Source organism: Lontra canadensis, unplaced genomic scaffold, assembly GCF_010015895.1.
Source record: "Lontra canadensis isolate GAN:19392208 unplaced genomic scaffold, GSC_riverotter_1.0 scaffold86, whole genome shotgun sequence".
Classification (NCBI taxonomy): domain Eukaryota; kingdom Metazoa; phylum Chordata; class Mammalia; order Carnivora; family Mustelidae; genus Lontra; species Lontra canadensis.
Window position 1 is genome coordinate 3,956,599 of NW_022631080.1, and position 24,937 is coordinate 3,981,535.

Sequence of the window (24,937 nt, forward strand, 5' to 3'; positions counted from 1 at the left end):
TTTACAGAAGGATTTTTGCAGATAGAACAGAAAGGAAGTATCTTTAGTAAAATTAGTAGGGATTCTGTTATTTAAAATCTGAATTAGAAGACTGAAAATATGCAATTTGTACCAAAGGCCCTTTTAAGAGGCCTTTATATCATCGTAAGTTCCAGTGGAGCATAAAACAGATCTGCAAAACCAGACAATAAAAGAAGAGGACCGAGAAAGAAGCAGCCCCTTTAATTTCACCAACTCTTAGTGAGAACTAGATGTAACTTATAATCCCATCATATATAACCTATTGTTATCAGTTACACAGTAAGAAATATGTTATAGTCCTCTGTATTGGAAATGTATACACTTTCATGATGCACTATGATTCAGTCACATTGCACTGATCAATGTGTGGTTATTAGGACATTTCTAGTTGCTTACTTCCTTCAGGTGTTGCCCCCCAAAAATGGAGTAACTGGAGTTATGGGATGGACTCTAGCTGCAGCACACAGCTGGCAGCTGAATTCAAACTTCAAGGCTGATTCTGCTCTTGTTTCGCTATGTGTTAGGCATGTCCAAGTAAAGATGAATTGAAACCCTGGCCCTGCAACTGTTTAGCTGGATAATCCTGGGGAATCACTTAACCTTTCTGAACCTATTTCTTCAGTGATAATATGGCAAAAATAAATACCCAATCTTAAGATTGCTAGGGTCAGAAAGAGTATATGCTAAGTGTCTAGCAGTGTTACAGGGGGTAGGTGCTCAATTAATTATTGTTGTCAACCTTATTATTACAGATAGTATCTTATTCTGAAGTTCAGACTTCTAGGACCAGTGAATGAAAGAGTTGTGGAACATGGGACAATGTTTTAGATGGGCTGCAATGATGACAAGCTCTTAGCAATTCTTGTAAATATTCAGGTGGGTAACAACCCTCCCCCCTACCAAATTAGGAAATTCAGGGACATATGGAAGATGAAAAATCTTTAAAATATGTTTGGCTGCCTTTATGAGATTTAATCATCAGCTTTTAAGTAAATACCTTTGGAGTATATAATCTAACCCCAAGGCAGTATACCTACATATTAGAGATGTCCCACAAGTATTTGTTAAATAAGTGAATGAAAACTTGAATAAATTCTTGAGCTGTTTTGGTCTGAGCTTTGTGCTCGCATGAAACTTGCTACTTCATAAATTGCCAAGAGAGAAATGGTTTAAGAAAAATGGCACTAGAGATAGTTAGTTGTTCACGTGCCTGTTTTTCCCTGTCAAGTTATAAGCCACACATGCCTTCGTCATCTTTCCAGCATTCATTCAACTATTCATTGTGCACCACGTTGTACTGGGCATAGCACTTGGTGCTGAATTAATTATGTAGTCCAGTGTAGAGATGTTTCTAAGTGGTAGTGTTATGTTTATTTTGATTTTATGTACTGCATGTTTCAGCAGAAGAAAAGATTATTTGTTCGCTGAGATACGTTAACATTCTCTGTGTGTCAACACCAAGATAAAGCTGGGTATTATTTGAAAAAAAAATTTGAGAAAAGAAGAGAAACAGACTATTTTCAAGCACACCAAGGTGAGAAAAAAGGGGAAATGGCCCCAAATACACATTTACAAAGAATCACTAAACTGAATTACAGGTGAGACAGGCCAACCAAGAGAATAAGTATGTTTACTATGAAGCAAGTGAAATAAACAGCCATGATTCTTGCTAGCATTGTTTCAAGTGGGCAGATTTTCCAAATTTGTTACTTTTACGCCCAAATCAATAATGGATTATTATGTGTAATGAGTACCTTTTCCAGAAATCAGCTACAGGCAAGTCTTTAATGGGTTCTCAGATGGGAGAGAGAAACCTTTCCATGATGTTTCAAATAACCAGTAAGTTTTACCTTGTTTTATGCAAAGAGAACACTAAACTAATGGTTATTTCATTAAAAAGCTTCCATAAGCACAGTGTCAAAAGAGAATGGGTAAAATTAAAATCTCAGCACATGTACATTTTAAAAATGTAGCAGTATAATGCTTGCTTTAGGTCTCAGCGGGTAGAATATGAATATATGAATATTGCTGTAGGATTTCTTTTATTTTTTTATAATTTACTAATACTTGTAGTAGCTAGAGCTAAATAGGAATCTTTACTTTGACCAAATCCATTACCATAACTTATGGTCATTTACAGTATGTTTTCTGTTACAATCAGTACTTATATTCACATTCTCATAAATTTTGCTATACTTGGGAAAACTGAGGTTTTTAAGGAAGAACTAGAAACTCCTAGTTGTTTTTCTAAGCATGTTTAGAATAGGTGCTATAAACAAGGGTTTCTTTACAGATTCTGTGCATGCTATTATGTGGTAAGTTAAAGTCTAAATGAGACAGTAACTGGGTAGCACCATAATATTGGATATTTATAAGAGAATGTCTAGAGAACCTCTGTACCTTTCTAAAACCAGAAATAGCTGAGTGTTCTAAAGATTATTCAAAACATAATTCCAGTTTTAAGGAATGGTATATCATTTCAGAACAATTTATCAAGAAATTCTATCACAATTATCTTATCACTAGGTTAATAAATCCTAGCTGTAAAGACAAATTTATACTAAAATTAAAATATCTAAGATATTTCATTCTAAGAATAGAAAGATCCATGCTAAATCCATGAACCAAGATATAAACAAGAGAACTGTGACGAAATCTTTAGAAGAATCTTCATGGTGTACTAAATGATTCACAATAAAGATCTTTATTACACAGGAGATCAACAAAAAAATTAGTAGTATTGCCACTGCCTAAGACTTCAAACTATTTTTTGTAATGGTGTTTTCTATTCCATTAGAAAGTGTCTGTGATGCTCTTTAGCTCGTTTTGTGGGTCTCTTAATACCATGTTCCGTCCGTAAGAGGCACCTAATGAACGGCTGAATGAATGAATGAGTCAGTAGTGAATAAGCCACTAATTCAAAATTCAGTAGCCTCCCAGCCCCGGCTCTGACAGTAGCTACTACACAATCTTGAGCAAGTCACTTCAAAGATTTGACTTAGATGTACTTCAGCCCTCTGGACCTTTGTTTTCGTAACGCTTATATTCCCATCAGTTCCTGGGTATACAAAAATGAACACAAACAGCAGGGGGCAGCAGAATACTTTTGATCTTATATTTTTAGATCAAACTACACTTCAAATCCTGAGAAATTTCATCTGTTCCCATCTTTAAACAGCTTTAAAAAAAAATCCATCTAACAGCCGAGACGGTTCTGTCAGTGTCTTCATTATTGACAGTCACAGGGGCTTATTTTGCAGTCTTCAAATCAGCTGTGACTGACAGGATAAATTGAAGGCACCACCAAGAATATTTCCGTTTGGATCAAAAAGAACAATATATCCAAGGCTATTCTTATAAATGAAAATTAAAACACATTAATGGATTGGGCTTTTAGTCTTATAAACCCCCTTTCTAAATGGTTCCCTGATTTTAGCAAAACCTCCACCCGCTCTTGCTTGGTATTTTCATCCAAGCTGTGCGTGCTTCATAGGACAAGGGCTGTTTTATTAACAACTATGCCAGGGACGGCATACAACTGAATTGTTTGATGGTTCAAGTTACACATCATCATTTTTCATTACAAGCACGTTTGTTTCCAAACCGATTTAGAACTTTAAGTTTAAATATATGGGAATTTTTTTCAGTTTCATGTCAGAAAAAAATAATGTTGCCTTAAGATCACCAAGGGGGCAGTGAAAGGTGGGGTAAAAAGCTGAATATGAAGATGGTTGGTAAATACATCTGCTGCAATTCATAAGGCAACGGCCCTGTCAAGAACTATGACTTATTCATGTTTTAGTTAGAAGTTTAGAAATTGCCACTGTGCTCTGTCTGAAGTGCTTAACAAACTGAAAACTAATAATAAGACAAACCCTTCATCAAGTTACCTTAAAATATAACAAATGCCTCTCAATTTTTATGTAATGCAGCAACCCCATACTGCTTTTGCCTGAGAAGAGAGGGGTGGTAGAAAGGTTCCTGCAACTTGAATACCAGTTTGAACATAATAAATATGTATTTACCTGCTGCAAAAAGCATGACAGCAACAGGTCTGTAGAAGCGCCTTCGAGATCCCACGCAGATAGAAATCAAACCCACCAGGAATGCAATAAGAATGATGGCAGCACCGCCCAAGAGTAAAGCCAGAGTAGCAATCTGCCAATCTGGAAAGAAAAAAAGAAAGGTATTGCTTTTAAGCAGTCTGTCCTCAAAGAATCAACAGAATGATGTTCAGCAGTCTGTACCTAGCTACAACGAAATACATGGGATCCGGCTACACGCTAAGCATCCTTTGGGAACTGAACTGTTTTGCAACAAAAATTACCATAAACGTCCTTATTCAGAAAAGTCTCTTATGCTAAGCTCAGCAGTGTTTTTAGACCAGGGGTTTGCCACGCTTTCCAAGGATTCTACTAAGCCTTCATGGTAAATTGGGTATCCTTTCCATAACCTATTTTCATTATTTTATTGTTTTCTCTATTGAGCTATAAAGTTCACAAATCTTAAATATGAATGTTGAGACTATGATGACATTTTATATATATTCGTATGCCCATATACCATCACCCACATTAAGATATAGAACATTTGTTCACCGGGGTTCCTTCGTGCCCCTCCCCAGTCAATAATTATCCTCCCACCCAGGCTAGTAAGGGACATCTATCACCTTGGATTCATTTTTGCCTATTCTTAAACTTTATGTAAATGGTATGAACTCTTTTGTGTCTGGCTTTTATGTCTGTGATATTGATTTTGTGTCTGGCTTTTACGTCTCTGATATCCACCCATGTTGTGTGGCAGTAACACACTCCTTCGTCCTTTTTTTTTTTTCCTGTCCTTTCCTGTCTAGCCTTCCTTCTCCTTACCGCGCCCCCAACCCCCACAAAAACCAAGTTTTTATTTGCCAGTCTTCCCTAAAACAACTCCCCCAGCAAAATGGCATCAGGAGAATTTGTTGCTGTTTGTCCTTTCCTCCTCTCTTTCATTTCATTTTAATCTCACTGTGGTATTTACCACAAGGATGGTTTGTGAAATTAAGTATTCCCAGAGAGCCAGAATGTACTCTAAATAGCTGTTGACCCCCTGTCTTCATTCATACGTGGAAACAGCAAGCATATATTGACCACATGCTACATACATGTCTCTATACATGGATACTGTGAGTCTCCCATATGCTGAGTGAAATGTAAACCTCACAGAAATGCATCTGTCATTTCTTATAAAGATATAGAAATAGCATGACAGAAAATTGGCCCATTTCCCATTCCATAAGAAGAGGAGAATGTTCTCTAAGAAGTATAGCAAAGTGAATATATGAAAGCACTATCCAGTTTAAGAAGCATCACAAAAAAAGTTATTGTGCAGAACGTTCTTCAATGGGGGTCCTTTGGAAGTCCCAGACTGCCTCTTCTGGTCCTCACTGTAATGTACGTGCAGAAAATGCAAATAGACTTTAATCCATGGTTAAATTGCAAAGTAGTCTATCCAAAGTCAAGAACTCATGATATTTTGATGCTGCACTCTGAAATTATCCTTCCACAAAGCTTTCAAAGCGCACTCTTTACCACGGGTGAATGGAGGAACCTATAAAACCCTAGGATTTTCTTCTCTTCTTTACACTTATATATCTCCTCCTTAAGTGTCCTCTCCCACATCCTTGCCTTCTAATAAATTCTGGATTTATAACTGGCACTGACAGAACTTGCATTGCATTCAGGAAACAAACAAACAAGGGGAAAACAGAAAAAAATCCACACTTCTAAAATATAAAGGTGAACCACAAGAAAGTAGAGAGCATTTTTTATGCCATCTATTTGTAACAAAGCCATATAACTTCAAACAAAAGTATATCTGGCTTTCAACTAGAGTTTAAAAGGAGAGCCATACTATGGATTTTTTATTCCATAACAGCATGTAGCTTTGAATTAAAAAAACCCCAAAGAGTAATCCTTACATTTGGAAGTCTATAAATTTCTTTGAAAAAGTTTATACATAGCACAATTATTTTTTACTTTAACATAACAAAAATCCTTCTGAAAGCTTTTAAGTTGAAATTTCTGAATAAGTAAAATTTTCATTGTATTAAAGTGTTTAGGGTACAAAAAAATATCCTTCCATTCATTAATCAAATTCTTTAAGAGAGACGATGTGGAACACTGTCTAGTTGGACCATTATTTTTATAAAATGTTTATTACTCTTAGCATCTCCAAATTCCTTTAAATAAGAATTTTTACAGAATCAATTTTAAGTCAAGATACAACCTAAATATTCACTCACTTCAAAAAATAGCTTAAAAGACTGCTTTTCTGGTAAGTTCTTTCACACAGCCCAATATGTATGCATAAAATGCCACACATTTGACTACTTCCACTTTTAATCCAAAAGAAAAAAAGGAATTTTGTTCACTTTTCTCTACTTTAAATATCCTCAAAGAATAGATAAAACACATGTATTTATTTGCATTTTGTAAAAACAAACTAAGACAGAAAAAAATTGGCAAAATTTTCCCATAAAGGGCCAGACAGTAAATATTTCAGTTTTATGGGTGATGGTCTGTGTTGCAACTACTCAACCTCTGCTGTGTAGTGTGAAAACAGCCATAGACAATATATAAATGAATGAGCATGGCTGTGTCCCAATAAAACTTTATCTACAAAAACAGGTGGTGGGTTAGTTTTGACCCTCTGGCTAAAATTTACTGACCTCTGGTCTGTACTTTATGTACCATTTAAAAATGTTGAATTTTTTTCTATGTAAAGGTCTCTCAGACAATAATAATTTCATAATAAAGTCAATTTGATAAATGCGTAATAAAGGTATGCAAAGTGATGCTGATCCAATTTAGCAACCGAAAAGTACAAAAAACACAAATCTCACAAAATGTCGAATCTCCTTAAAATAATAATACTTCATGTCATAGAGAAAACCAATAAAATGCAATAGAAGCCACCAGGAGAACAACACTTATTAAAAGGGACTAGAACCTAATTAGGAAGGGAACCACTTACATCACAGGAAGTAGTTCTAAAAAGTAAGTGAATACAACCAGTTCTCATTTTCTTCCTTTTTTTTTTTTTTAAAGATTTATTTATTTGGGGAAGGGAGGGGCAGAGGGAGAGGGTAAGACCATCTCAAGGACATGGCTGAGGACGGAGCCCAAGGCAGGGCTCCACCTCATGACCCTGAGATCATGATCTGAGCTGAAACCAAGAGTCAGATTGAGCCACCCAGGAGCTCCTTTATTGTCTTCTAAAAGTCCTGTATCTCTCTATTTTTAGTACTGAGGGTTGTGGCTAATGAAAGTCATACTAGACATAAAGTCAAAAAGGCACATCACACTGTAATACTGTTACCCTTCCCTTTGGTCCTTAACCATAGATAATGCCTGTTCACACAGAGAAGCCATTTTATTTTATGAAAGACTAGAATTAGGCCATGTCTGCCACGGCCTGGCCAGAATCTGGGGCTTAGACTGAAGTATTGAGCCCATATCTCTCATAGACAGTGCCAAGTTTTGAGATTGTTGTCATTATAGCCATTTGGAATGATTCACTCAGGCAGGATGCCCAGGACCCAAGCTTTAACTCGCTGATCAACTGAACAATTAGGAAGCCAAAAACTGGTTCGATAAGGCTACCATAGTCAGTGAGATCCAGGGCACTTTTCCCGGCTGAGCACTAGGTATTCTGAAGCTGAGAACAGTGCTTGTGGCATCAGGCCTCTTTCAGGAAACAGAATCCTCTGTCCAAATATTGGGGCCTGCCTGCCTTACAGGTGAGCTAAAGTCAGGGACCATGTAGATCGGACTGATACCATTTCCTCTTTCTTGTTGAACAAGACTAGTATACAGAGAATTCTAAAAAAGTGAAAAATAGTTTTATAGATACCTAGCAATAGCCATTAAAACAATATACTCTGGGCTTCATGTATACACATATACTTCCTTATCTACCAATGTAGAGTTAACAACATATACATATAGAATGTTCTGTACTTGAATGATTTTTTTGGATAATATTATAACAAATGAGCAGAAAATTTGTCTCTACACTAAGGTTTTTCCATTAGAAGGTTTGCATGCCACAAATACTTGCTATCCCATATTCAGTGTTTGCAAAACAAATTAAAATGTCATAAAAATCTCAATTTTCAGCCCCATTTCTTAAAATAAAATCATCTATTTTAAGTTCTCATAATTGGTTAATTTCTACATCAATCTTAGTTCCACAATTTTATAGCCCTCACAGTATTTAGTCAGATGAAGTGTTAAGAGTCCTTAGAGATTTATTACTCTGCATTAGTTTTACACATTTCTATAAATGATAAAGTGACACTGTAGTGGAGCAGTGAACATAAACCAGCTCTGCAGAACATCAATGGCCACGGTGCTACTTTACAGATTGCAGTGCTCTGCACAGTTAAAACTGGTCATTGTTCAATGTCAGGCCAGCTGATTTGAAATTTGAGTTTGGTTTCCGAGATCTCAGAAAACAAGTGCTAATCAGTTTTGATGAAAAAAAAAAAAAAAAGGTACATCCTCGGTCCATGAACCAGGGAGGACTCAAATGGGCTGTGAAGAATGTTTTGGATCTGGAACTCCCACCTGAAATTAGGCTGCCATACTCTCTGGCAGATTCTGTTTAAGAGTATAGCAGTTCCCCCGCTTATCTGCAGTTTCACTTTTCCCTGCTTTCAGTTATCTGCAGTCAAACGTAGTCCAGGCTGAAAGCGGATGATCCTCCCGATGAATCACCAGAAGGTCAATAGTAGTAGCCTAATGCTATGTCACAATGCATGTATCGGTCGCCTCACCCTATTTCATCATGTAGGCATTTTGTCTTCTCATGTAATCACAAGAAGGATGAGTATAGCACAATACAATAGTCCGAGAGAGAGATCATATTTACATAACTTTTAGTATAGTATATTGTGATAACTCTTCTATTTTTTAATCTTAGTTATTGTTGTTGATCTCTTACTGTGCCTAATTTAAAAATTAAACTTTATTGCAGGTATGTGTGAATAGGAAAAAACATAGTATATATATGGCTCGGTACCACCCAGAGTTTCAAGCATCCACTGAGGTTCTTGTAATATATCCCCCAGAGATGTGGTGGGGGGGGCTATTGTATTTTGGCAAAACTGACACAGTGGCACACACAAGGCACTGGATGTGCACCTGTGGAAGCCAAGGCTCAAGATATGTGTGTACTTCTCTACTAGTGCTTTCTCTAAAAAATAAATAAATAAATAAATAAATAAATAAAAGTTAAACATTTTTAAAAAGGAAAAAATAACAGGAATGAATATATATAATGTTATACTTTCCCCTGTAGTTACAGAATCAAAATTGGGCAGTCTTTATATCACAATATCAAGTCCAGCATTAATATGCAACTCAGGAACTAAATTCAAGTCCTCTTTCAAGGTATTTTTATTAGCTGGCGCCAGAGTTTCCAATGTCTATAAATGCTTTAGTATTCTGCAGAATTGTGCTGACTTTCTTTACGGTCTAATACATGAGACAGGTCTGAAATTGCCATTGCATTATGAAAATTCTATGAGCCACATTCTAATTGCCAGATTGGAGAATTCACATTCCTTTAGGGAATTCATGGTCAAAGTTTACTTCCAATTTTCATGAAAGGCAAAATCTTAATGACAATACAATTTCCACACGTTCCACAAGTTCAAATGCACCACACCACTGTCTAAAGCTTTCCTCCACCCACCTCATTTCAAAACGTTTAACTTGTCAAACACTGGCTAATTTATTTACCTCTGTAGGTACTGTTAATACGCTGAAATTAGTTCTACTGTATGTAAATCCTTGAGCACACAACTGCCACTTCTTCTAGGAAATTAGATAAAATTAAAAGGCAATGAAGAAACAGATTTTTAGTCTTAGAAATTCAACTCCCACAATTTGGGCGGGCAGTATTTTCCTAAATGTATTCTAATGTTTTAATATGGGAGTATCACTGTTTTAGAATTCTCATCACAAATTAAAATACTGATTTTTAATGAACTTTTATAATCCCATTCAAATTTGCCAAACACTTTTATTTTCACCTTTGAATTCCCTAAAAGACAGTTATATCAATCAAAATGATATCCATAACTGCAATCAAAATCATTTACTGTTCCACCTAAAAGAGGTGACAGGGTGAAGAGGTTTCCTATCATCTTGACACCACCTCACAGGTCATCCATAAATCTTCCCTAAATCCACAGAAGCTGGATCATTTCACTCATCCCCAGAGCACCTTCAGTTTTTCTAAATACTTTTATTCACTTGTTGGGCATATGTATAGCAAAACACTTAAATGAATTTTAATTATATTGGTGCGAACTCATTATTGCCAATTCCATTTTTATCATCAGGAATGGGAACTACTGGGATGGTTTATATTTGCTGAGGAGAAAACAAGCTCCAGTTACAGAATAACTTTTCAAACCCCAATTCTCTAACACACCGACCTCATCACAGAAGAACATGCCTGTTTCCTGACTAGCTCATCTAAATTATGCACTGAATTATTTTCATCAACTGTAATTTAGGATTTTGAGATTAATGCTACATATTTCCAGGTTTGGACAGTAAGCCCATATCCTCATGTATGAAGAATGAATCAAAATGGTGCTGTTAATTTGTGTAAAAGGAAGGTAACTATAGACTTAACAGCCAAAATATTTCCAGAGGTATCAAATAATACACTTCACTTTTTCAATCTGTATATGGCAAATGAAATGGAAAACTGAAGCCATTATTAAGGGAGTTTAAACTTTGTTTTCTTTGTTAAGTTACATTCTGACCTAAATCCACCAGTGTTGTATTAATTTTCTACGACTCCATGAGATATAGAGACAAAGACAGGCAAAAGAAAAATTTTGATTCCAATTTCAATAATTAAAATGACCATGTCTTTTGAATCAACTAATATCAAATCCTACATTCTTCATGTGCAAACAAATATTTAAAGCAAACAACTATGTGTCTTTTACAAAATGACAGCATAGACACTGTACACTGTGCCGCACAAAGTGAAATGGAATATTAGAGAAGCACCTACCTTGTTAATCAAGTTGCAATGATACAACTTAGAGTCCTACTCTTCAGGCCAACGTATGGATAAAAAATGTATCAAAATCACAGCGCCGACCTGACTTTAGCACATATATGATACTAGGAGACCATGCAAGTAAGTGATACAATAACTCTAATAACCAAAATGTAGGTCGATTTTGCCAAAATTCTGGAAAATTCTGGTTGTCCAAAAGTACCAGACAGGTTACTAATTTTCAATCCATGACAATTTCATTTAAGCCTTTTGAATTATTCTGTGTGGTGTCAGATGAATATGTATCTCTTTTTCTTTAACAAATCAAGGGTTGTTTTAACTGCTTCACAGAATTCTATCTTAGAAAATTTGGTGAAAATGCAATTTATCATCTAAATATCATAACATATGGTATCTTTTCCCCCAAATAAGACCATTACATACAGTGCTTAGCAAAGTGCCCTGCAATTAAAGCATGTTGCAGAATTTGGACCCCCCCCCCAAAAAAAAGACACACCATCACTGCTATCATGTACTATGTTAGAAATATTTCATTAGCATTTTATGGTAATTAATATTATCTAAAGGGTACAGGCTCAGTAGTAATTTCTAATCGTACTATTTCCATAAAGTTGTGATGAGTTTGTTACACTGAACATCTTCCCCACTCTTTGGGGGAAAAAAAAAATCTAAGGTTACAATTTAGGAAACTTGGTTATCTGGAAAAGCAGGAAGAAGAAAGTCCACACCAGGACTAGGAGTGGGTGACCTTCCTCTATTCAACTAAAAATCTTCTGTGTGATGAGTAACTCATAATAATCAAAGGGTAGACGGAAGGTAGCCAGTCACCCACGATCCGTACTGAGTAAATACGGGGCGGGGGGATAAAATTGGCAAGATAGCAGCTCCCTGTTAGCAAACTTCTTTAGTTGAGATCTCTTCCATCCCCTGCAGAATTTGAACTTTTATTTCCCCCTTTACATTACTTTGTACATTTATATGATTTTGTTGTTTAAAAGCAAGTGTTTCATTCCTCAGCTTGCTGTCCCTAACTAGCACAGTGTTGCCACACAAACTGGCTAATTCTATACCAGAATAATGCCTACGCCCTGTATGAAATCAATGAATACGTTTTAATGAAGTTAACTCCTTGGGCACACATGACAAGATAGGAAAAGGGAAAGGTCATTTATCTCTTTAAGTCACCTAGTGGTGCTAGGAAGACACCAGGTCGCATTCACAAAGTACTATGGCAACATTTTGATGAACTTTTGGTTTAGGGACCTTAAAACACAAGAGCAAGAAAACCCCATTTGATGACAATTGTAGTTCTTTTGTGGATGAGCCTTTTATAGACTGAGGATATGTCACTCATGGATCCCAGCTTCTACATTTAAACATCTTTTTGCTAATAAACATGTATTTTGGAAAGAGAATCAATAGGTGACATTATGTTGAAATATGGCTCATTAAACTATCATTTAAAATCCCCCAACAGTTAATATAAGCTGCTAGAGACAAAAATGATCTAGGTATTTTTCCTCGGTTCTTTGGGAACCATGGATGCCTCGTTTTTGAAGATTTTTTTTGTTTCATTTTGTTTTTTAACAAAACAACAGAATAGAAAATTGATGGCCGACACTAGTGTCTCAAAAACCCACACAAATTACAAGCAAAAAAGGGCAAGGAAAGATGTCCTTGTCTAATTTTCAAGGGAGATAATCCAATACTTTGAAAAGACAGTTAAGATTTAACTGCCAGTAACTCTGACATATAAGGATGAAATTCTGTTTAAGGAACATCAGTCCCTTTCGATAAATAAATGTATCTTTAAAAAAAAAAAAGCCAGGATGCAGTAATAACTTGATCTAGTGAAATTTATATTCATGTAATCAATTTAAGAAACTTACATGGCTGCCTTCCACATACTTACAATTATGATTTTAAAATTAAACAGATGTTTTAAAGCATCCGATCATGGCAAAACTTAAAAAAAAGTTTTGCTGATTTTTAAGGACTAATCACGCAAACAATGTAAATTTGATGATAGGAAACATCTAAAACTTCACAGACTTACTGACATATGAGTCTACCTGAAGATCTTAAATTCTATGTGAAATCAGATCTTGGATGGTTATTAAAAAGTAGACGTCTATTTCATGTGTAGTACTTAAACTCTGAATCCGAAGTGCCATACCTGGGAGCACTCAACAAACCTTCTGACACGAAAAGACAGTTACCTGCAGTGTGACAGGAAAGTTGGAAAACACATCATGCAAAAATAGTTCAGCCAAGTACAATTCCTACTGAGTCACTATCATTGTATGTTCCTCACTTTTTCTTATCCATTCAAGAAATTTGCCCAGGCAGGAATACTTTTAAAAATCTTTTCTACTCCAAATGTGCTATGATTCTGTAATTCAATATATGGGCAATTGTCAGGAAAATAATTTTTTTATTAAGGGAAAAACAAGCAAACAAAAAATAATTCGGCAACTCCAACATCTTTCTAGTGCTACAAAACTTGGCCCCTGTCTGAAATTTTAACATTTTAGTGTTTGTGTACGAAGAATCCGTCTCCTCTGTCTCATATAGAACTTTCTTAAAGCAAAACAAAACAAAACAAAACAAAAAATAGCAGATTGTACCCCAGATTCAAATCAGTTTGAGCCTTGGTCATTTGAGACTATAAACCAAAATGGCTTAAGGTCACCTAAAGAGAGTGGGAGAAGTTCTCTATTTGTAGACGGGTTAGGTTTTTAAGCTCATTTGATTCCAAATCCAAAGTAACCCCATACAAGTGACCAATCATTAAACCCATGTGTTAAGGGCAGTTTTTGCCCCAGCCAAATTTTACTTATATAATTGATGCAAAGTTCCTTTTTAATTAAGATTTTATTTGTTTTTTAGCTCAGAGACAGAGAGTAAGTGAGCACAACCATGGGAGTGGCAGACAGAGAAGGAGAAGCAGGCTCACTGCAGAGCAGGACCCTGGGATCGTGACTTGAGCAGAAGGCAGATGCGTAACTGACTGGGCCACTCAGGCACCCTGATTGAAAATTCTTCAAGAAAGTAGCTACGTAGTTGTCTTTGTTCTTCAGAGGCAATAAAGTAAGAATGCAGATTGGCAGCTAGACTCCAGTGTGAGACTCTATGCCTCAAAAGTGGCCCAACAGCATCTCCCATCCTACATGCTCTTCTATAATGGGACCTTCCAGTTGCTCCATCAAGAGCAAGAGGTGGAGCCCAACTTTCCTCGCCTGGAATTTGGGCTGCCAAATGGCTCCTCTGTGATTTTCCAGCTAGTTAAGACAGAGACTCGTTCTCTTAGGACCCTCACTCTGGGGAAAACCACTCATCCTGTAATAAGTTTGACTACCCTGGGACCACCATGCTAGTAAGGCTGGTCCCAGCAGCCAGACTCCCGTCTCTCCGCCATTTCCACCAAGGTGCCAAAGCCAGTGAAACCATTTAGAAGAAGATCCTGCAGTTGCAGATGTCCCAGTCCCCAGCCATTCAAGTCACCCTCAGCTATATCCCCCAGACATCCTGGAGCCCCAGATAAACCATCCTCATTATGCCCTATCTAAATTCCTGACCCACAGATGTCATGAGCATAATAAAATGATTATTGTTTTGTACCACTAACTTTTGAAGTAGTTTGTTTCCCAGCATTAGTAACTGGCACTCTCTTGGAAAAAAATGTCTCTACCACGGACTGAAAACTTGGTAAACTTACAAAACGCCTGATCTCTTCAATAACATATAGGGATAACATTAACTCCCTTGCAAGTTTACTGTGACATTGGCAAAAACTGAGATGTCTGCTCTGTAATAGTACTGAGAAAAGGGTAGCTATTAGATAGTAATTTTGTGATCATGATCTACCAAGAGCATTGTTAAATGCTCGGTAATGCAGTAGCAAAACTTAAATTTGAAACTAACAGCATACCTCATTATTCAATGCAAAGAGTTTACCTTCCGAGGGGGATGGGGGGAGTCCTCAATTTTGCAAAAAAAGAAAAAAATCACTTTGGGCTTCTTTTTCTGAATATATAATAAGGAAGGAACACAACCCTAATGTGCAGGTACTTTTATATATTTAATCTTAATGACAAACCATTTGAAGCCATTAAATTGTATGAGGTCACGTGAATGGTTAAGTGGCCAAGTTCAGGGCAGTTTGAATCTAAAGCCTCCTGTATTCTCCACAACACTACTCTGCTCTCCTACAGGATTACATTATAATTTAGCATAGTTCATATAGAAATCTACTGTGATATTTAGGTGATATATTCCAGGGACTTATTCTGAAGCATCTACAATCCTTTTCACTAATATATCTAGTAGTACTGGATGGATCTTTGGTCTCATTAAGTAGTCTTACCATTAACAGAAACTTGAAAGAAATTCCTAAAATATATTCTTGACAGCAGACAAAATCTATTGCCTGAGATATGCTTTTGTTTGTTTTGGTTTTATTGGGAAATGTTTTATGAAAGGCCAGGCTTCTCACACACCCATCAAATCCCTTTGCTGACAAAGACTGATCCAAATGGTTCCCTGGAGGTTACAATCATTCTATAAATGTGAGCAAAAAAGGAATTATATCTGCCCACAAATTAAAACATCTTTTGTAAAAGTCAATCTTGGGAGTTTGAAAATCTTAGGAGATGGTAAAAGAAAAATCATCACGAAGATCGTGAAATAAGTCGTACTTGTTTTTTTCTCCAGTTTATTGAGAAAGTTTTGGTGCTGAGTGCTACTCTTTGTATAACTTTCCACCCACCTATGTGGTGTAGGTTAAATAAAACTGCATTTGTTCTACTTATGTTCTTTTTCAGGAAGCCAGAAAAGGGTCTAACTGTCTGCCCTCCAGGTCTGCAGAACTATTTGTAAACACTCATCGGTATCAACACATTTTGAGAAAGAAGCTAAACATTTCCTGAAGTTAAGTCCAGTTGTGAGGTTTCCCAATGCAATTCTGTTTCCCAATGAAGGTATGGATTCAAAATATGCACAAAGGACATACAACTGAGTTCAGAATCACTAAACCTCAGATTTTCTAAGATACGCAGTTGTTTAGGCAGTTTGGTTTATCTTAAACTATGACCCAAGGTTGGTTTTCTTACAATGCCTGTTAAAGTGGAATTTTCTACTAGTTTTAGGAAAAGGAGCTACCTATAAAGCACTCTTAAGAGAACCTCTTGTCGACTGAAAAAAATAATAATATTCACCTGTTATTAGCATAGGGCACACACTGCCATTTCAAAACTGCCAGTGACTCATGTTACAAATGAAGCTATTTTTAGGACAGTACACGAATGATGTTAATAATATTCCTTGAAAAAGACTATTTGATCAAGTATTTCATGGATAGAAAAGATGCATAGATATTCTGTAGATGTAAAGATGGATAAATGCACTTTTTATATCCCAAAATTACTCTTAGTAAAACGCACTCATTTGGCTATCTGCATGTCCTTGCTTTTTTGCTCGGTCAATAAATCACACGAACATCAAAAAAGGAATCTGCCTTGTATGAAATAGCTCCATATTTATAAATTTTAAAACCATCCTAGAGCATATTTGATGTCAAGTTTAGGGCATCAGCATTCTGTATCCACTTGAGCAATCCTATTTGCACTAAGAATTCTTTTGTAATGGCCATGAAATTCTAACAACTATATTCTAAACAAAAGTTATCAAAACTAAATGTGACTAAGCAAAAGCCAAAAACACGACTACAATTTTTTAAAAAAACTGATTAAAGATGTATTAAGAGGCTGCCCAAATCAGTAGTGGGGAAAACTATTCTTAGAAATTCTGTGGCCGGCAGCCATGGGAGTACTACCTATTCTAAACTTCTTAACAAGCATACTTTATTATTATTTTGTTTGTTTGTTTGTTTGTTTCCACCGCGAATGACAGTTTATTGGCCGTTTTTCTCATTTGTCTTTTTAGAAAACTTCTAGCTTTAGATGAATGCCTGGACTGTCCCCCTACTCTGAATTGGTACACCAGAGAAAAGCATTACAGTTGACTGACACCCGGATTACTGGTTCATACTAGAAGTGCTGACGCAACCTTCAATACACCAGGACACAAAAGGCATGGTTCTGCTTTCGCTTAAAACCATAAAACGGGTTATAGGCAGCAAACAATGCATAGTTGGTAACAAAATTAAAATGCAGCTTTAAAAATAATGGCTGAGGGGAAAGTTTCCGTAGGAACTGGGCCTAAGTAGGACATATTGTCGTCAGTAGAAACATTCCTGAAATTTCCCTTCTGTAAATACAAGCTCGCCTCTTCATAGCAGTTTTAATTCTAATTAAGACAAAGGTTTTTAATTAAGCCCCGAAGATCCTGGTGAAGGGCCTTCAGTAAAACTGTCCTTGGTGGCTCCTCCTGAGGTAATTCATTTCAAGAGACAATGAAGTGGATCTCTTAAAAAATCTTCAGAGAAGACATTTCCCTCCCTGCTTTCTGTTACTCCACACAGCAAACAGACTGAGAAAAGCTGCCTGCCCTCTGGAACAGGCAAGAAAAGCATTGCTCGTTTCAATTCAAGCTTCCCTCTTCGCTTCAAAACATTTGTAGATAGAAGCTTCAAGTTCACAGAACATTTTAAGAAAGCACATTTTGTAAAGTGGGGGAAATAGAGCAATTTTCCATATTTTGTTTCCTTTCCTCCTGCACCCCCCACCCACCGCCTTGGAGAGGAAAAATGAACTGCTACTACATAAAGAAAGTCAAGAACTTGTTCCAGTTAGCCTCAAACAAAACCATCTCTAAGCCTCCCACATCATTTGCTCACCAACTACACTTTTTCTGGGATGAAAACTATTTTAAGCAAAATAGAACTGAAGCTGATTTTGAGGAACCCAAATAGAAATAAATGCTGTGGCATGAGTTTAAGCAGAAGGGTAGGATAACGGGCTTAGGGGGTAAAAAATCAGAAACTGTCCCTGGCTCCAATTTGTACTTCGTAGAGACCTTTTATATCACTACCTTTGCATTAAGCTTGAGTCTCCCTACCTACTTCCTTGCGTGGAGAGGGGGAGAAAGCGGAGAAAAATGGGTATGGAGGCAATTAAGGAGAGATTAGCAAACACTGCATACTGCTCAACAAACTCGGGTTGGCTTCTCCCCATTCCCCACATTCCTGGCCAAGAGAAAAGGATATGGGTCTGAAAAGAAAAGAGTAGAGGCTGGTTTCTCTAACCTATCTGAAAAGTCTTTATGCAATCAGGGGACTATTATTTCAGGAGACAGGAGAAAGGGGCAAAAGATTCCCGTTGCTAAGGAGACATGCTGAAGCTGGCATTCCTACATAAATTTCCATTTCTATTGGAAAGGGGAAAGAAAAGATATTTTCTCCAAAGTTTATTTGGATCCCCTGGTTACTGAAGAAAGGCATTTTACCAATTTATTTTATCTTTGGTTGTAAACAACAAACCCTGAAAGAATTAAAAGACCTAAATGTTGACCTCCTGCTGCCAACCAGTCCCCTCCACAGTGAATTAAGCAACAAAGACAAAATCCCATCAATAGGAATTTTGAAGTAAAATCAAAGAAGCAGCCTTTTGTAAACAGAAAATCAAATTTATGGAAGAAACTTAACCAAGTGAACTAATCTTTCTTGAAACAAGAAACCAAAGACAAAAGTAAATCAGGTTTGTGTGGCATTTGTGCTATTTCAACTTTCTTGGAACTTGAAACGTCTCCAGTAAAGCTTCATAAATAGTCCCAGAGAAGACAGACTGTCACGAAGGAATTTAATCAGTTTCTTAGGGGTACGCGTGGGTAAGTGTAAAATCACGGGCAGGTCTTCTCCCTTTATTCCCCTTTCTCTGCACTGACACCAGCAGCTGAAGAATCAAGATTAGCAAGGAAAAGCGTTTACTGCAAGAAATCGGAAGTTGGCAGATTTCTGCTAACAGCGTAACTGGGGCGCAGGGGAAGCCAACTGGGGGTCAAGGAGAGAAGAAAGCTCCCTCCCAGGGGGTGACTACCTTCTTCTCCACCTCCACCCCACCCGTTCGCAGCTTCCAGTGGTAGCTGAATAAGCCACAACTTTATAGGCATCTGTGAGTAAGTAGCTCATGGAGAACAGAAAGGTTTGAAGGAGAGAGGAGGTATTTGGAGAGGGAGAGAAAGAAGGGCAACTCACAACCAACGACGTGTCACCAAAAAAGGAAAGGAAATTACGCCTGTCTCTCTTCCAACTCTCCACAGCCGTCAAAAATTTAAGGAAATAAAACCCAAACCGAAACTCCCTGGGGAAAACCGGACAAAGTGGAGTAGAGCCGGCAGAAACGTGGGCACTGAGAGGTAAACTCAGGCAAATTCCTCCTTGAGAGAGGAGGGAGAAGAGAGAGGGGGGAAGACCGAGCAGAGAACCCACGACGTCTCGGTGGAGTTGGGGCGGTTTTGCTTGTCTCTTTTTTAACGAGAGTGTGGAAGGCGTTGCATTTCTAACACAGCCCCACGGTTCTCGCCTTAAATGATATCAATTACCCCAAACAGCATACGTGTTACTCCAGAGCCCGAGGAATGGCCACGGGAGGACGGAGAGGGCGTGGGACGTCGCATTGGGTTTGGCGACCAGGACCGGGGAGAGACGAGGGGTGGATCGCAGGGAGGCGGCTGGAGCCCAAGGGTCCGCAAAGGGTCAGGATGCGGCGGGGCGCACGAGGGTAGGGGACACAGAAGGCGGGGAGAGAGGCGGTGGCCGTCCGGGCAGCGGGGCACCGGGCAGTCCGGGGTGGGAGGCAGGGGTCGCGGCGCGCCGGGCCCTCACCGCTGCTGAGCGTGGAATCGCAGTGCCAGCTGTCCAGGCTGGCGGGTTTCCGGCAGGACTCCCACAGGGACAGGTAGTACTGGTGGTCGGCCGTGACCCAGGCCGGGCTCAGCACGGCCCCCAGGTCCAGACACAGCGCCAGGAAGATGCACACCAGCCCGACCAGCTTCAGCGGGGTCAGCACCGACACGCGCACCTCCTCCATGCCGCTGCCGGCCGAAGCCATGCCCCGGGCGCCGCAGCCCCCTGCCCCGCCGGAGGCGAGGTCGCCAGGCGGGTCCGGAGAGAGGGGAGCCGGACCTCCTTCGGAGGGAAGCAGCGGAGCCGCCGCGCGCCGCGAAGGTAGGTCTGCGGGGGCTACCGGCCGAGGTGGGGGCTACCGGCCGAGGTGGGGGCTCTCTGGCAGCCGCAGCGACACCGATACCGCCGCGGACCTTCGCTGCCAGCCCGGCGCCGCGCTCTGCTGGCGCCCGCTCCGCCCCGGCGCGGCCAGGCTAGCTCCGCCCCGGCCCCTCCCCGGGCTGCGGGAGGCGGTGCCGAGTGGGGCGGGGCGGTGGGTCCGCGCCCCGGCGGCGTCAAGCTCCAGCTCCCGGCGAGAGAGGCTAGCGCGCGCCCCGCCCCTTGCCAATAAGCGAAACGGTTCCCTCTTCTCTGACTCTCGTGTGTGCCGCGCTCGGAACGAGTTGTCTACTGCACAGTGTCCGGCACGCGCGGAACCCACAGCGAGCCCTTCGCCCCGGACCGGCTCTGTGGGGTAGTTTCTTGCAGCAGCTTGGTCTCCGGCCCCGCCTCTGGCCTCTCCTGCTCCGGGGTCGCCTCGCTTCCAACCCCCACCCTCCGCTGTCACGTGGGTTTCCTTTTCTTAGCGAGCCTGGGTGGGTCCTTTTCTGCAAGGCGTCAGCTGTGGATTCATGGGTTTCTTGGGCTGTGGCCATTGTAGCCAAGAGCGTTACTGTCTGTGGGTCTCTCTGATGTAAACCCGCCCCCCACCCCCAGCCAGTTTCTCCTCCCGGGGGATTTGGAGAAAGGAGAAGAGTGACAAAAGGCATAGTCCTCTTTTCAAATCCAGGACGAACTCAGTCTCGGACCCAGGAACCCGCAGTTTTTCGCATTTCCTAACTTTCCCCCAATCCTGCCGCCACTTCTGTTCTTTAGGCTCGCCTCCTTTTGCGCCCCCTATAAAGGGCAATTGCTCAGGGAACGCAGGCGCTAAAATGAGTATGAGAGCTCCTGCAAAATGTGAAGTGAACCTTACTTGGTTTCTCTGGGACTCTGTTTTTTGCGCGTTGACGAAAACCTTTATTCATTCGGCTTTGCACTACGCCAACTCAGATCTGAATTCCTTTCAGGGTATTAACTTATTCTTGTACCCCGCAAGACTTAGCCCAGGGCCTGGCATAGGAAAAGTGGCTTATTTTAAAGTACTTAATCTGCACACATTTATTGAGCACCTACTGTGTGCTCCCAACTGAAGATTCAGCCCAATACGACCTAGAGCTTTTTCTTATGGAAACTCACTCACTCTTTTCTTTGTTTGTTTGTTTTTCTATCTGTGAGGAACAAACACCCCTTGAAATTGACTTTGTGGTTCTGTAATTGACTAGTGCGGCTTGCGTTTGGCGGGTTGTCTATTGTATCTCTTTGACTACTTTCCATTTTTCCTACAAAAGAGGCAATTGTTGAATAGATCATTGTGGACGGGGATGTTCCCAGATCTTTCACCATCTGGAAAATTTGGTAGAAACCCAAAATAGTGGTTCAGATCTGAAGAATGAAAGAAATGACTACTCTCTTTTATTGAAACACTGTCCTCGGCACTGTGGGATTTCATACCTCTTGTTGATAACAATTTCTTTTCTTGTAACCACATCTTGCCATAGAGCTGACCACATTTTGACCGAAGCAACATTTTTAATTGAAGAAACAATCGAGTTAGTGTCAAATGACTTAAGAATAAGAATCAACCCAATGTGAAATAAAAGACCATAGTTTTCTTACATTTGGAAATTAGGAAATTGACGACTCCCTCCTTACCTCTCCATTATGATATGTACTGCCCTTACAAAGGAATACCTAGAACATTCTGAGCTTCTTAACCTCTAACTTCCCATAAGCTTCTCCCAACCAGAAGATTGATCTCCCAAGCTTCGAAGGAGGAAGAAGCCTAAGTGCTTCTCTGTGAAAACAAATGGAACATGGAAAAATTGAAAATCTGGATGATTAATATGGATGACCAGGACTGTGCTATTTTTCTTTTACCTGGATTTATGTTTGTGGGTTTAAAATGTACATTTGCAAATAACATTTAAGAAAATTTCTTGACCTCAAAGTTATAAAGAACTCTTTTTTCTCCAAGTTTTATAACCTGCCTTTAATAAGTTTTATCTCCAGCCAGCCAATATTTTTCTTTATCTTTGTTTCCTCTAATTTGAATTTCCTTCCTTCTCCACTTCCACCCTAGCTGCTCTGCCCTCCTCCTGCCTCACCCCCCCATCCCCACCACCCCCCTACCACCCCCCCACCGCCCCCCTACCCCAGCCACACACACTTATTTTGTTTCATTTTTCTGGCTTGATCTCAACTAGTTACTTGAGTGAATCCATCTTTCTTTATATTACCTACAAAATTTTCTCTGTATTGTCTCCAAAATTAGAAAAATAAGCCATTTTTAACTACAAACACCCAAATTCTCCTGAAATACTCCATTCCTCTGTTAATCATTTTTAGAATTTGCACAACATAGTACAGATCTACCATCCTTAATCCTCACTTTTAAAACATGAAAACCTTTCAAGACAAAGTATTTTGTTGTTGCTTTCCTAAGTTTGTAGCAAACTCATTTGGTGGAAAAAACAATTCCAGACTGATGTGAGGCTATTTATGGTTTTGGGTTATACCCACTTAGCATGAATAAATATGCAGTCACTGAACCTGTTGGGTATTGTCTAAATTTACAGTATATTCACCAGAGTATCCTTTAAACACATACACACGCATGCACACACACACATACACACACACACACACACACACACACACACAGATTTTATTTATTTATTTATTTGACAGAGAGAAAGAGAGGGAGGGAGAGCAAGCACAAGCAGGCAGAGTGGAAGGCAGAGGGAAGGGGAGAATCAGACTCCCCACTGAGCACAGAGCCTGATGTGGGACTTGATCCCAGGACCATGGGATCATAACCTGAGCTGGAAACCATTGCTTAACCGACTGAGCCACCCAGGCATCCCTGCACCAGAGTATCCTTAAAAAATCTGAAAAAGTTTGAATTCCTCAACACAGCTAGCTCAAAATTTTTATATAAGGGATGGTGGACTTACATTTATCCTAAGTATGGAAAAATAGTGTGGAAGATTCCAAAAATTAGTAAACATTGAATGAAGACTAAAAAAAAAAACAAGTTAATTGACTGGGAGTGGGATAGGAAGTGACAACTAAGGAGTGTGTGTATGTGTGTGTGTGTGTGTGTGTGTACACAGGAGGGAAGTAGAAATGAGGATTGAAATGGACTTATATCTGAGAAATTATATCTGCATTGAACTTTAAAGAAAGAGTTCCTAGCTCAAGAGAATTTACTTGAAATCTCTTAAAAGCAATGACTTTGTTGGCCCTGTACTATACAGCATCATGCAAAGGCCAGAGTTCCCCTCTTTCACCTGAGCCTAGCCTGGGACACCATGGCACTCTGGTCACCCCTCTCCCTGGGCCTCAGGGGGGGCAAAGGCTAGAGGCCCTAACTCTATATCATGGTATAGGAGTTCCATGAAAATTGGAGTCACAGAACTTCAATGTGTGACTCTGTGTGAGATGTATAGCCAGGGAAAGACAGGGAGGAGTCATTCCCTAGCCCCGGAAGTAAAAGAAAAAATGAGCCCCCTGCTTGAATCAGGCCAGAAAAATGGGGCATCAATGTGAGAGGGAGGTCAGATGGAAGAGAGTGGGAAGTTCATCAGAAAAATAAAAAGTGTTATGGTGGGAGGTAGACAGTATGAAAGAGACAGGGAGGAGGAGCACATTCCAGACTTTGAATGTGTCTTAAGAGAACAAAGAGGAGTAAATGTCTGCTCAGTCTGTCAGCAAAGGCACATCTCTGCATTTGCTTGCCATTTGAAATGTACAACTATCAATGTGCTCTTTTGGCACTGGGATCACATACAGATGTGGCATAGAGGTTAGACCTGTTTGCTCTGAGAAAGGAAGAAATAGAAAGGAGGGGAAAGTGATGAAGCAACCATTAAAAGATTAGAAACACACATCAACTGTTTTTCCAGTGTCACAGATAATAATGTTGGCAAAATATTTTAAAAATCAGAAACAAAGGGTACTTTGGTGGTTTATTCACTTTACTCTAATTCTGTTCTTGACTTCCACACCAGAAGGATTCTGATGGGAGTGAAACCATGATATAATGAGACCTGCATGCTATTTATGATAATTAATAAGGTCCAAGAGAGTTCCAGTTTATGGTGTATTCTGCATTGCATTGCTGAGATTTCTTGTTGCATTGCGGCAAAGTTCTTGGCTTAGAGTTATCACAAGAATTGTTACTAATAATCGCTATTTCTGCTTTTATAAAAAACAACATTGATGAAGATAAAGAATTGCACATCCCCAAAACTTAAATTCCATCATTTGCTAATGTCTTTTCCAATTTAAAAATGTATGATATTGTTGAATCAGTTAGATTTAAGTCAATAATAACGTATTTGCTATTCACATTATGTGTTGATGTTTAGATTTCAAGTTGATTGTTGTTTCATAATGGTACCTGTGGCCATAATAATTTACTCATCCACAGATAAAGGAAATACATCTTGGAAGTGAAAACACAAGAGGCCACTGGAGTTGAAGGATGATTATTTTTAAAATAAATTTTTGTTGTAATGAAAGAAGCATGAATCAGATGCCCAGGAGGTAGGAATACATGGAAAATTACAATATTCCCAGTGGGACTAACTCTAAATGCCTTTTCCATCTTTTTCAAGCATCTCTTTCCTTAGCAGTAATCACTTATAGGCACAAAACTTCCTCCAT

The 24,937-nt window shown here is 39.2% G+C and overlaps 1 protein-coding gene across 1 annotated transcript in view; it reads right to left on the bottom strand.

Moving 5' to 3' along the window:
* TMEM47 (transmembrane protein 47) overlaps positions 1-20,224 on the bottom strand; it is a 29,724-nt gene extending 9,500 nt beyond the window's left edge. Inside the window, exons 1-2 of the mRNA XM_032883133.1 lie at positions 19,889-20,224; positions 4,047-4,187 (exon numbers count right to left, since the gene is read on the bottom strand). Of these exons, the coding sequence (XP_032739024.1) occupies positions 4,047-4,187; positions 19,889-20,114 (367 nt within the window). The 5' untranslated portion in view covers positions 20,115-20,224. The remainder of the gene's footprint in view (positions 1-4,046; positions 4,188-19,888) is intronic.
* Positions 20,225-24,937: the final 4,713 nt, after the last annotated feature.